Source organism: Hyperolius riggenbachi, chromosome 4 (genome assembly GCF_040937935.1).
Source record: "Hyperolius riggenbachi isolate aHypRig1 chromosome 4, aHypRig1.pri, whole genome shotgun sequence".
In the NCBI taxonomy this organism is placed as follows: Eukaryota; Metazoa; Chordata; class Amphibia; order Anura; family Hyperoliidae; genus Hyperolius; species Hyperolius riggenbachi.
In genome coordinates, this window is record NC_090649.1 from 369,978,229 (window position 1) to 369,991,675 (window position 13,447).

At 44.1% G+C, this 13,447-nt stretch overlaps 1 protein-coding gene across 16 annotated transcripts in view; it reads right to left on the reverse strand.

Moving 5' to 3' along the window:
* SYNE1 (spectrin repeat containing nuclear envelope protein 1) overlaps positions 1–13,447 on the reverse strand; it is a 707,535-nt gene that overhangs the window by 133,736 nt on the left and 560,352 nt on the right. For all 16 annotated transcript variants that reach the window (XM_068232018.1, XM_068232025.1, XM_068232014.1 and 13 more), the window contains 5 exons: positions 12,262–12,411; positions 9,798–9,974; positions 7,880–8,035; positions 7,174–7,329; positions 737–907 (listed from right to left, as the gene is read on the reverse strand). In XM_068232018.1, the coding sequence (XP_068088119.1) occupies positions 737–907; positions 7,174–7,329; positions 7,880–8,035; positions 9,798–9,974; positions 12,262–12,411 (810 nt within the window). The remainder of the gene's footprint in view (positions 1–736; positions 908–7,173; positions 7,330–7,879; positions 8,036–9,797; positions 9,975–12,261; positions 12,412–13,447) is intronic.

Here is a 13,447-nt window from a genome sequence, read left to right on the forward strand (position 1 = left end):
AGGCAACTGGTATTGCTTAAAAGGAAATAAATATGGCAGCCTCCATATCCCTCTCAGGTCAGTTGTCCTTTAACCTCCCTAGCGTTTTGGACGAGCTAGGCTTGTCCAGAGACGCCGGAAGTCACCGCTCAGGCCCCGCTGGGCCGATTTGAATATTTTTTTTTTTAAACACGCAGCAAGCACTCTGCTTGCTGCATGCCTCACCCGATCGCCGCCGCCCGCCACCGATCCGCCGCTACCCGCCGCGATGCAGGGCACCCCCAGGCGAGACCCCGTGCGCTGCCTGGCCAATCAGCGCCAGGCAGCGCTAAAGGGGTGGATCGGGTCTCCCTGTGACGTCACGACGTGCGTCGTCATGGCGACGGGGGAAGCCCTCCTGGAAATCCCGTTCTGAACGGGACTTCCGGACGGGTGATTGCGCCGTTGGGGATCGGAGGGGTGGGAGGGACGCCGCAGGGAGGGGGGAATCATGTAGCTAGCGCTAGGCTAGCTACATGATAAATTAAAAAGAAAAATGTGCAAAAAACGTTCAGAACGCCAGGGAGGTTAAGATTCAGAGTAATAGATGAGAAATTACTGAGCAGCGATTAAGGAACATTTTCAAAAGAAGTAATATTGGCTAATGTATTTCCATTACCAGCGTATGAAACCCACTACTGGTGCTTCAATAACAACTTCAGTGATCGGTTTCAACACGAATCACTGATTTTCAATATAGGAAAGCAACATTTTTCACCTGCAAGTTATCCACTTGGACTTTGACGGCTTCCATGGATCCTGTCAGAAGCCGGAAGCGGGACAGAGAATACCTGGCTTCCATCAAATAGCTGTTCAACTCTTCATAAACCTCCTTGTAAATGCTCCACTGATCAAGTACTGACTGTAACAATATCTTCAGCTGACACACCTGTGCAAAACAATAGAGACATAAAATAATGGCTTCATGTTAAGGATCAACAAAAGGCATCACATTTTCTTAGCCGTCAGCTTGTGAGACTTTAGCTCCTTGTTCTGAGATATTTACACGGCTGCTCCATCTACAAAGGAAGGACTATTGGACCAAAAACAACACTGTACTTCTATAGCATTTGGTTGGCAATGATTTGCCTTGCAAACTAAAGCCAAAAGATTAGTGACATTTAGAGAAGCTTCAATCTGCTTGGTTAAATCAAATCTGGTAAATGATAAGTGTCAGTTGCTGAAAGCTGCAGTAAAGGTTTTGTCTTTTGTTTTTGTTTTTATTTAAAAAAGAAAAGCCGTTTTAGATATGAGAGAAAGGCAAAGAATTCTGGGCTGATGGCAAATTGGCAATTGCTAATTTTATGCTGTTTAAAATGGGCCCGTCAAACGGAGCCGCTTGATTCCTCCATTTTCAAGCTGCCTAAATTTGCAGAAAATTAGCATAGCAATTTACATCAACTTCGTATTATTTGCATTTCATTGAACATCCCGATATCAAAGTGACAATGTTTTTTTTATGCGTTCTGTACACTCTTATGACCACAGCTAAGGAAGAAACAATAGATACTTTCATGTGTTCTTTGCCAACTCTCCTCTTACCAAAGACGACTGCAGGAGCTTTGCAGGAAAATTGGATAATGTTAAATAAACTCAAGCAGGATTCTCCATGTAACCACAATGTACTTAGGGTCACATTACACTCATTAGCAGCATGCTAATGAGTGCTACAATACAGTTATTGGCAGCATGTACAGAGCACATTATTTAATCTAGAGTTCAAGACATTCACCACAGATTTTTTTTTTAAACCTTTTTATACAGAGAGGGTTTGATTTAAGAAAGCCACAATGAGCAGCAACTGTTCATGGGAAATCCAGTTCACAGTATGTATAAATAAGTGCATATTAGCATGCTGGTACTCAGTGAAGCATTTAGGGCCTATACACACTGAAAACCATCGAGTGCAATCGCATGTGATGCGATTTCGTTTTTCATCAAAATGTTACTTGCGATTTCTGTGCGTTTGTGATGCGATTGCAATTTTGGTGAGGCTATATTTTCCAGGTTTCCTGATTGTTTACCTAAAAAATGTAATTAATATCACATGCACTGCGATTTTTCATGCGCTTTTTAAACGCATCGCTTAAAAAGTGCAGCAGTCACTGCGACTGTACACCTCTGTGTACAGGTCATGACGATTTTCATGATTTTTTCAAAAGACCTTGCGATTTAAAAAAAACGCATGCAATTTTAAGAACTCAGTGCAATGCAGCCAGTGTGTACAGGCTCTTACTAACCACTGGCATGTGTACTTATATGATGGATGTTGTGATTGGCAGCAAAGCAATTAACAGCCGATTTAATTTTATAACTGTGAGTTTTATATGTTACCTTATGTTCTTTCTTTTTCTTACTCTCTTTAGTGCTGTACACGCTATAATTTTAATCAACAAATGTGAAGATATTTAACCAAAAAGTATGCTGTCACAAAGACATTTAACTGCCTTCTGTTAATTTATGCAAATGTATTTCTTAAGTAGCAAAACCTAATCATAATTTCTATTTTTTTAAATTAACCTTTTCTTGTTGATGCAATACCTTTTTTTAATTTTTAAAAATATCTTTTAAATATATATTTTACATTTTCAAGTCAAAAAGCATTTTTGCAAAGTATTCATTCTTATTACGGTAATTGATTTCTCACAATGAATACATTCCAGTTTTATGGCTCAAACCCACTAGAGCTATTTTCTGAGCGTTTAGGGAGCGATTCAAACCGCTAGCGATTTCCCTAAATGCTCAGCTGATGGATAATGGATGGGCTAAATTCCACTGGAGCCAAATCGCAAAACGCAGGACATGCAGCATTTATCGCATTTAGCGTTAGCGTTTCTGCATTGTAAAGTATATAAACGCTGGCATAATCGCTCATCAAAACCTGCACAGAGCGATTTTGCTAGCGTTTTGAAGTTGCTGCACAATGTAACAAAATGTAAATTAATTGAAAGGATCAATCAGAATTAAAAACGCTAATCGCTACACAACCGCTGGCAAATTGAATACACTTTTTAAAATCGCTACTGAAAACGTTCATTAAATCGCTTGCAAACCACTCATACAAAACGCTAGCGATTGTGATTAGCGTTAGCGTTTTGCACTGGGTTCCAGGCCTTAATCCTGAGAAGAGGAGAGCTAAGTAATTGGCATTGCTTAACCTCCCTAGCGGTATGGACAGAAATGTCCGTTCAAAAAAACATGCTGTGAACAGTATAAACATGCATATACATCAATACTCTCCTGCACTGTATACTAGACCCTTGCTTGACACATTTTAGCAAGTTACAGGAAAAAAAAAGTTTAAAAAATAAATTTTATCACTGTTTGCACAGAAATCCTGGGGAAATTGAACGCTGGGAAGGTTAAAAGGAAATAAATGTTATAGCTCTAATATTCCTTTTACTACAGGGTCACTTAAGCCTTGTTTTAATGTGCATAACAGCAAAAGTAAAAGCTAATGCTACATACACACTTGAAAGATAAATGAAAGATATCAGACCAATTTTACCCCCTTCCATGTAGTATGAGAGCCATACTCTACACCAGGGGTGCCCACACTTTTTCGGCTCGCGAGCTACTTTAAAATTTGCCAAGTCCAGGAGATCTACCAACATTTAAAGTTTTGCAGACCCCCCCCATCCCCGTCATGAACAGCCCCAGGTACAAGTGCCTCCAGTATAGGTAGCTAAGTATAGGTCCCTTCAGCATAGGTAGGTAGGTAGGTAGATATAGGTGCCTGTAGCATAGGTAGGTAGAGATAGGTGCCTTTAGCATAGGTAGGTAGGGATAGGTGCCTTTAGCACAGGTAGGTAGGGTTAGGTGCCTTTAGCACAGGTAGGTTGGGATAGGTCCCTTTAGCACAGGTAGGTGGGGATAGGTCCCTTTAGCATAGGTAGGTAGGGATAGGTCCCTTTAGCATAGGTAGGTAGGGATAGGTCTCTTTTAGCATAGGTAGGTAAGGATAAGTGCCTTTAGCATAGGTAGGTAAGGATAGGTGCCTTTAGCATAGGTAGGTAAGGATAGGTGCCTTTAGCATAGGTAGGTAAGGATAGGTGCCTTTAGCATAGGTAGGTAAGGATAGGTGCCTTTAGCATAGGTAGGTAAGGATAGGTGCCTTTAGCATAGGTAGGTAAGGATAGGTGCCTTTAGCATAGGTAGGTGGGGATAGGTCCCTTTGGCATAGGTAGGTGGGGATAGGTCCCTTTGGCATAGGTAGGTAGTGATGGGTGCTTTTAGCCTAGGTAGGTAGGATAGGGAGGGAGGGGCAGAGAGTGGGGGAGAAAGAGAGGCAGGGGGCAGAGAGTGGGGGAGAAAGAGGCAGGGGGCAGAGAGAGAGAGGGAAAGAAAGATAGGGAGGGGGCAGAGAGAGGGAAAGAGTGGGAAGAAAAAGAAGGAGGGGGCAGAAAGAGCGAGAGAGTGGGGAGAAAGAGGGAGGGAGGGGTCAGATAGACAGTGGGAAAGAAAGAGGGGGGTAGAGAGAGAGAAAGGGAGAGGGAATGTGAGAGAGAGTGTTACCAAAGCTGTCTCTTATCTCCACACGGTGCCTGGACCACGAGTGTCAGCCCCAGCAGCACGGCAGCTCCAAGACCTTTGACCTCCTCTTCTGACCTGGCAGGACGCTAAGAAACGTCAGCTGCCAGAGTCACGGAGGCTGCCGAGTGCTTAACTACAGCAAAGGGATATCCAGCGCAAGCTGAAACCACAGGGGACCAGAGGCAAAAACCTGTCCTGTTATTTGGATAGGAGGGGAAGCTGGGCAGCATCAGGCACAGCAGCTCACAGACTGTGATGGATGGCAGTGAGTCTCTCCGTGGACAGAAGCGGAATCAGTGAGTGGCACATATCTGGGTGCTGATCTGCACCGAGGCAACATGTGAAAGTTGCCTGTTGTGTGCTCCGCTTCCTGCCTCCAGTGCCCCGCCGAGATGTTTTACCCTCTGTCAGCCGCTGCCATGTGTGATGAGTTACCTGGCCATCCAGCTGCCCCTGCGAATCTGCGATCTATAAACTGTTGTTGCAGGGCGGCCAATGAGAAGGACCAGGTCTGGCTTCCTGCACGTACTGTATGACGGAGGGGGAGAGTGCAAGCTGCGGCTTCAGCTGGGCTGCATAGTTGATAGCGCTGTCGGGCATTTTTCCTCCTGATTCCTGAAGTCTCTGCTCGTCATCCGCCATGGCAGAACCGGGGCGGTTCTTGCCTCTTCAGCCACACCTCCTCTCTCCTCCCCGCTTTGTATTGGCCAGCAGCCGGCAGCAGAATTTGATGCCGGCTGCAAAATGTGATGTGACGCGGCCAGGAGGCCGCGATCTACTAAATAGGCGGTCGCGATCTACCGGTAGATCGCGATCGACCTATTGGGCACCCCTGCTCTACACAGTCTATTCTATTGAGCTGAACTCCCCATCAGATATAAATCTTTGCAAGATGCTGCACACAAAGATGCTGTAGTGTACACATTCAAAAGATCAGTATCTGCAAAAGATCTGTTCCTGCAAAAGATCCGTTCCTGCAAAATGCATTCATAGTCTATGATATCTTCAGATCCTCATACACACCTTGTTTAGCCCTCCTGGCGGTTTGCTAAAAATCCGCCAGGGGGCAGCAAATCCGTTTTTTTTTTAATGTTTTTTTTTTCTTTTTCATGTAGCGAGACAAGGTCTCGCTACATGATAGCCGCTGCTCAGCGGCATCCCCCCAGCCCCTCCAATCGCCGATCAGGACATCCCGTTCAAAGAACGGGATCTCCTGGAGGGCTTCCCCCGTCGCCATGCATGTAGCAAAAAAAATTATGCAAATCGGCCCAGCGGGGACTGAGCGGTGCCTTTCGGCGGCATAGCCCGTGCTCAGCACGGGCTTACCGCCAGGGAGGTTAACAGACATTCATCTGCAGATCAGATCCACCAGGATGGATTTTCAGATCTGCAGATGATTGTCAGATATGCAGATGAATGTCTGTTAAATAAGGTGTGTATAAGGATCTGAAGATATCATGGACTATGAATGCACTTTGCAGGAACGGATCTTTTGCAGGAACAGATCTTTTGCAGATACTGATCTTTTGAATCTGTACAGCATCTGTGTGTGCAGCATCTTGCAAAGATTTTATCTGATGGGGAGTTCAGCTCAATAGAATAGACTGTGTAGAGTATGGCACTCATACTACATGGAAGGTGGTAAAATTGGTCTAAGATATTTCATTTATCTTTCAAGTGTGTACACACCATTAGTATCTTGTCCACAGCTTTAAAGAGGAACTGCAGTAAAAATAACGTAATGAAAAAAAAGTTCATATTTTTTACAATAATTATTTATAAATGATTTAGTCAGTGTTTGCCCATTGTAAAATCTTTCCTCTATCTGATTTACATTCTGAAATTTATCACAGGAGACATCTTTACTGCTGGCAGGTGATGTCTATGGAAGGAGATGCTGCTTTTTTAACAGTTGGAAATAGCTGTTATTTCCCACAATACAACAAGGCTCCCACAGTGTGATGTCAGTACCTAGGTTCTGACATCACACTGTGGGAGGGGTTTCACCACAATATCAGCTATACAGAGCCCCGTGATTATCCATTTGAGAAAAGGTAAAAAATTTCTTGCTGGAAAGGAGGTATCAGCTACTGATTGGGATGAAGTTCAATCATTGGCTACAGTTCCTCTTTAACAGCAACTCATAAAACTTAAAGGATACCACAACCGAAGGTCATGCGACGCTTGGTGTAATGGAGCGCACACGCAGCACAGAGGGGACAGTGTGCTTCTGAGCCTCGCATTATGCGCCGGCCAGAAGTGAAGGGGGAAGGACATACTGTGCGCACAGGGCGCAGTATGTCCTGGGCAAAGTTCAAGCAAGTCGCACAACACCGGGAGGGATAGCATGAGAACGGCACAAGACGGAGGGGGGCTGGAGGGACAGGAGGTATGTGCTGCTTACTACCAACCCAGTGATGCAATCAATTTTACCACAACCCTTCGGTTGTGGTATCCTTTAAAAAGAAGGAAGAATTACTTTTGATATGGGTCAAGAGCAGAAAGGTTTGAACTAAGCACCAAGTATCATGGCATCTGTTTCTGTTGTCACCACACTATGTAAAAACCATATTACGACATGAATCATGCAATCAGCCTTTTACAATAATTATCAGAACATACCCTACAGTCCAGGTTAGCCCAAGACTGGTGAAGTTCACTGAGATTGTCCATGATGATAGTGGTAACCTTTTCTTTTTTATTCTGAACTAAGGAAAGTCCACTCTGTCCAACCTTCTCCACATCTTTTTCCTTTTCTTTGATTAACTCTTCCAATTCCTATTGAGACGAAATTATGTGAAAAATGGTACAAACTGGACTGGATGAATCTGCTGCTAGTACTATCACGTTGTCCAAACTGAACTGACTTCTATCATACCCAAATAGCTATATGGTAGAATGTCACATTAGTAAGGGTATCATAAGTGTTATAAGTAAGCGTGCTTCAAATATCATAAAAAGGGTTACTGATCAATAATGCAATAATTGGACGAATAATGATTCCTGATAATCATGTCAATGTTTATCCATTACTTGTCCTGCTTAATGGAGTAACTTTGCGTTCAATGTCTGTTTTCTCTCAATGATGACTTATACTTGCATCGGTTTGTACCACTCTCATCTGGTCGCTGACTTTTTCAATAAACTTTTATAACTAGCAGTAGTGAGTCCTATCTTCCCAATCTGTCTCTAATAAGTTTCTTTCTTTCTGTCGCATTGCTTGTTGTCCTTATTTGCTTTGATAATAAATAACTATAATTGTGTATTGCGATTTGTATGCCCTGTACAAGATTGAAAGGTAAAAGCACAATATATTTTATTGGATTACCTGACAATCTTTCAAGCTGTTCTGGACTGAGGCCTGATCTCCAATGCTCTGCTGTTTCTGTAACTTTGCGTCCTGCTTCTCAAACCACGTTTTCAAATTCTGCACATTGTTTCTATACTCCATCCATGATTCCAACAAGCCCTCCAGCAGCTGGATCTGCACAGAGACAAGAAAGTCAGCACTACTGTAAGTAATCATGCGTTATTACAATTCTCATGTTCAATATTTTATTACACATTCAATGTATCCTTTATGTTACCTCTGAAAGTTACCACTAAGGCCCTTTTTACACTTAATCAGTTAGTATGCATTGGTGTGCGTTAGTGTGCGTTAGTACGCGTTGGTACGCGTTTTTTCCATAGCATTGCATTGGGAAGAAGATTTCAGTTAAAACATGTTAATCAGTGTAAAAGGTGCCATAGGAAAACATGGGCATTACTTTGAAAATCAATTTTCTTTCCGTTTTAACTGAGAGCAACTGATTAAGTGTAAAAGGGCCCTAAAGGTTAGTGTATTCATATCAGCAATGCTGTCTGCATCCACCAGTCTTTATAGAAAATATCCTCTCTGTAATAAGGCCAGGCTTAGAAATGTGTAACTTGTCATTTTACAATATGTTTACTATGGCAGTCTTTGTAACTCTACCCTCAGATATTATGGCACTATCTGGTTGGCTGAAAATTGGATATATTAGATAAGCACCCCTGCTCTGACTAAAGGTAGCCATACACTGGTCGATTTGCCATCAGATCGACCAACAGATAGATCCCTCTATGATCGAATCTGATCAGAGAGGGATCGTATGGCTGCCTTTGCTGCAAACAGATTGTGAATCGATTTCAGCATGAAATCGATTCACCATCTGTGAAGCTGCCGCTGCCAAAACCCCCCCCCCCCTGCATACATTACCTGATCCGGCCGGCGTGAGTCCCCCGGTCTCCGCTGTCTTCTTCTCCGCTCTGGGCTCCAGGGCTTCCAGCTTCACTGTACTTCCTGTCCGGGGAAGTTTAATCAGTAGAGGGCGCTCTATTGTTTAAACTTCCTGTCGGGACAGGAAGAAGTGAAGCCTGCCGGAGTCCAGTGGAGAAGAGCAGCGGTGACAGCGGGGATACGCGCCAGCCTGATCAGGTAATGTTTTGCCGCTAGCGTCAGTCGTCGGACATTCGAACACCGCCATCGACGCACTCCCGACCCGCCGGCGATCGAGAAAAATCTTCCACACGGACGGATCGACGGGAACGATCGATTTCGGACGGAAATCGATAGTTCGGTCAGCGTTAGCGCAACGATTTCACAGCAGATTCGAATCTGCTGTATATCGCAGGGAAAATCGTTAAGTGTATGGGCCCCTTAATGTGTACAGAGGTCTACTGAGACCTCTTAAGGGGCCCATACATCTAACGATTTACCCGCGAATATACAGCAGATTCGATCACTGTGATCAAATCTGCTGTGAAATCGTTGCGCAAACGCTGACTGAACGAACGATTTCTGTCCGAAATCAATCGTTCCCGTCGATCCGTCAGTGCGGAAGAATAAGCTGCGTGCGAGCAATCGCCGGCGGGTCGGGAGTGCGTCGATATCGGCGTGCTAGCGGCAATACATTACCTGCTCCACCGGCGCGTGTCCCCGCTGTCACCGCTGCTCCTACTCCGCTGGGTTCCGGCAGGCTTCACTTCTTCCTGTCTCGACAGGAAGTTTAAACGACAGGTGCAAACATGCATTTGCACCTGTCGTTATAAATCAGCAAGAGGTTTCTTACAATATTCCAACACACATAATATTTACTTTACATTTAACACTGGCATTTACTGTCAGATAACTTAACCCTCAAGACCTCCACATATAAAGGCCACCAATGTCCAGGAAAAAAGCATGCAAGACCAGATACTGAGCACAGCAGCTTTATTACTGTTACCTTTTCTGTTATCAAGCCTTGGAGGATCTGCCATCGTCTGTTCATAGTGCCCAACTTCTCAGCAAAATCAGTTTTGTCACTTCTCTTACTTTCCACATCTTGGCTGCTGATCTGCAGCACTGACTGGTTCACAAAGTCCACAGTCAGCTGTTTGCAGTTTATGTCAATCTTAAATCCCTAGAAAAAAAAAATCAGATAATAGTTTATACTAGTATCAGCAGCATACAACGTTGTTAGGACACATGTATTTTATTTATTTGGGAAACACCAAACCATTTACATCAGTGCCCATATTCAAACTAGTTATAAACTGATATTCTGCATAACTTCAGTTATACACACACACAACAGTACATAATGACAATTAATAAACCTACTAGTTTGTTTTCTTACTATAGTACAGGGGTCTCAAACTCAATTTACCAGGGGGCCGCAGGAGGCAAAGTCAGGATGAGGCTGGGCCACATAAGGGATTTCACAAAAAAAGTCAATCAGCAGCAACCCGACACCCCCCATCCCGCCCCCCCCCCCCCTCATCCCTTGCATTGATTTTTATATCAACATCAAATTCACACTGAAGCGAGCTATTTTGCCGATTTTACCTTATAGTTCGCTTCAGTGCTCCCATTACAAGTAATCCGCCGTGTCCCCGCCGCAAAACGAGGGCTGCAGAGCCCCCAAATCGCCCGGGGGCAATCCGCCGGCATTTCCTGGAAGGGGCAGAGCTTTCAGCTTCAGCTCTGAACCTCCTGACATCAATCGCGGCGCATAGCTGCCTCTCCCCGCACCTCTCTGTGAAGGAAGAGTGAGAGGGGCGGGCAGAGGCGGCAATGCGCCGCGATTGATGTCAGGAGGGGCAGAGCTGAAGCTTAAAGCTCTGTCCCTTCCAGGAAATGCCGGCGGATTGCCCCCCCCGGGCGATTTGGGGGCTCTGCAGCCCTCGTTTAGCGGCGGGGATGCGGCGGATTACTTGGGAGCACTGAAGTGAACTATAAGGAAGCTTTTGCCGGCGTGGGCCACAAAATATTGTATCGAGGGCCGCAAATGGCCCGCGGGCCACGAGTTTGAGACCCCTGCTTTAGAAGCAAACCATAGACTCAAGAATCTTAAATTTCCTCCTTTATATATCAGTTTTACTTGTTCTTGGTGTAAAGAAGCCATTTCTTAAAAAGCATCCCAAGGGGTAAATTACCAATTCCCTTAATAAACTAACCTAACCTTAACCCCCAAATCATGCCTGATGCACTCTTACCATAGTCTTACCATCACTATACTTGTAAAACAACCTGGCAAATAAACTGGATTTCTGTGAAACAACCAGTGTTTAAGGTGATAGGAGTGTTGACAAAGGGGCATATTTGCCAAATAGCCATAAAACTACCCTGCAGACAATGTTGACACTTTTACTGGAACTTACGTCACTAATGTAGTGCATGTTGTGCAATTGGTGCTACATGTTACCATGGTAAAGTACAGGTTGCTGGGGTAAGGCATGTTACCATACTAGTAAAGCATGCATCACCCTAGAAACATGCTGGTTACCTAGGTATCGCTAATTGCAAAACATGCACTGTGTGTAAATTTTCATGCAATGTCTGCGCATGGCAATTTTGCAGCAATTTGGTGACTATGCCTGAGGCCCTCATCCCTAAGTATAGATTGCCAGAGAGCCCATCCGATATAGGTAGCCAGCACACCCCTCCCTCCAGTATAGGTAGCCAGAAAGCCCCTCCCCCCTCCGCCCCCCCCCCTCCTTATAGGTAGTCATAGGGCCTATCCAATATAGGTAGCCAGTGACACCCCCCCCCCAGTATAAAAAGCCACAGAGTACCCAATATAGATAGCCAGAGAACCCGTCCAGTATGGGTAGCCAGAGGGCCCTACCAGTATAGGTAGCCAGAGAGTCTCCCCCAGTATAGGTAGCTAGAGACCCCCAATATAGGAAGTCTTAGAACCTAACCAAGTATAGCTAGCCAGGGAAACCCCCCCCCCCCCCCCCCCGCACAGCATAAGTAACCACAGAGTTACCCAGTATAGGTAACCATAGAGCCTCCTAGTATAGGCAGCCAGAATGCCCACCAGCCTATGCGGCAGAAGAGGGAAGGAGTAACTCACCTCTCTAGATCCACTCATGGCCCATCCTTTTTTCTCTTAGGTGTCCAACCTCATTGGTAACACCCTGATTACGTAGCCCAAGAGACATGATGCCTTCGAGGAAGAAGATGGGCTGCATGTTGGTCTCAGAGAGGAGAGTTAACTATATCCCTCGGCTGCATACGCTGCATGTACCCATGCTCCCCACTGCACCCTGCACGGTGATGCACCCCACCCCTTAAAACAGGCCAGGCAACAAAGTAATCTGACTCAGTATAGGGTATAAGCATCATTAACACTGCTGTACAGGAAAAAGTGCTTTCTAAACTATACAATTCATTGGTTTAAATTGTTAAACATGACAAATTACCTTGTATTTCAGAAGGTATTCCTGAATAGCTTCGCATCCTACAACATTTTTTATGTTCTCTTCATCTTCCTTAATGACATTTTCCATCAGAGAAATCCAAGTCATCACCTCTGTAATGGCATGGCGGGAAGGTAGTTTGTCCATTTGTAGCTGAATGCAAACCACAATAGATAAATTAGTATATAAAATTCCTGGAGCAAATATCATCTAAAATAAATGGCTACTTCACCATTAGTGGGGCACCAGTCATCACAAGCTCTACATACAGTACTAACTACATACTCTGTTATTTGGAACGCACACTGAGCCATACCTTCAGACTCCATGCTGTCATGCTGACAGCCGACAGCAAACAGTTACCTGCGTACTGTGGGTTCTTCATGTACTTCTAATTTGACATAACTGCAATTATATGAATCCTGCTATGAAGCATACCTTTTTCCTAAGATTTTGATTGATTCCAGCCAATTACGCGGTAGAATTTAGCCGGGAAATTCATTACTCCTGAAGAAGTGAATATTATATGGTCTGATGTTTCACGAAACGCGTCAAGAAACTTGAATGTTTACCTCGGCTGTACATAAACTGTTAAATATATGGATATATTAGTCCCAAAGAGGATTTCCATGATACTTATATAATGGTGGACATGATATAAGGGACAATTTCCAGTTTCATGGTACCCTTATTTGGAACTATGCATAATGTTTGTAAACTGTTTAATCATGACTTTTACTTATGTGGATACTGTGTATTTGTATTTATGTAAATATCTTTTCAAAATATTTAAAATAAACTGATGTTTTACTTGGTTATTGAATGATTTGGGTCAATACCTCTTGAGGTTGATGACAAGGTTTTGTCATTAGTTCATCCCCTTTAAGGTCCATGGTCACCCACAAATAAGACTTACATCTTAAAAGGGGACACATAAGGGGATCATAGTTACATAGTTATTTTGGTTGAAAAAAGACATACGTCCATCGAGTTCAACCAGTATAAAGTACAACACCAGCCTGCTCCCTCACATATCCCTGTTGATCCAGAGGAAGGCGAAAAAACCCTTACAAGGCATGGTCCAATTAGCCCCTAAAGGGAAAAATTCCTTCCCGACTCCAGATGGCAATCAGATAAAATCCCTGGATCAACATCATTAGGCATTACCTAGTAATTGTAGCCATGGATG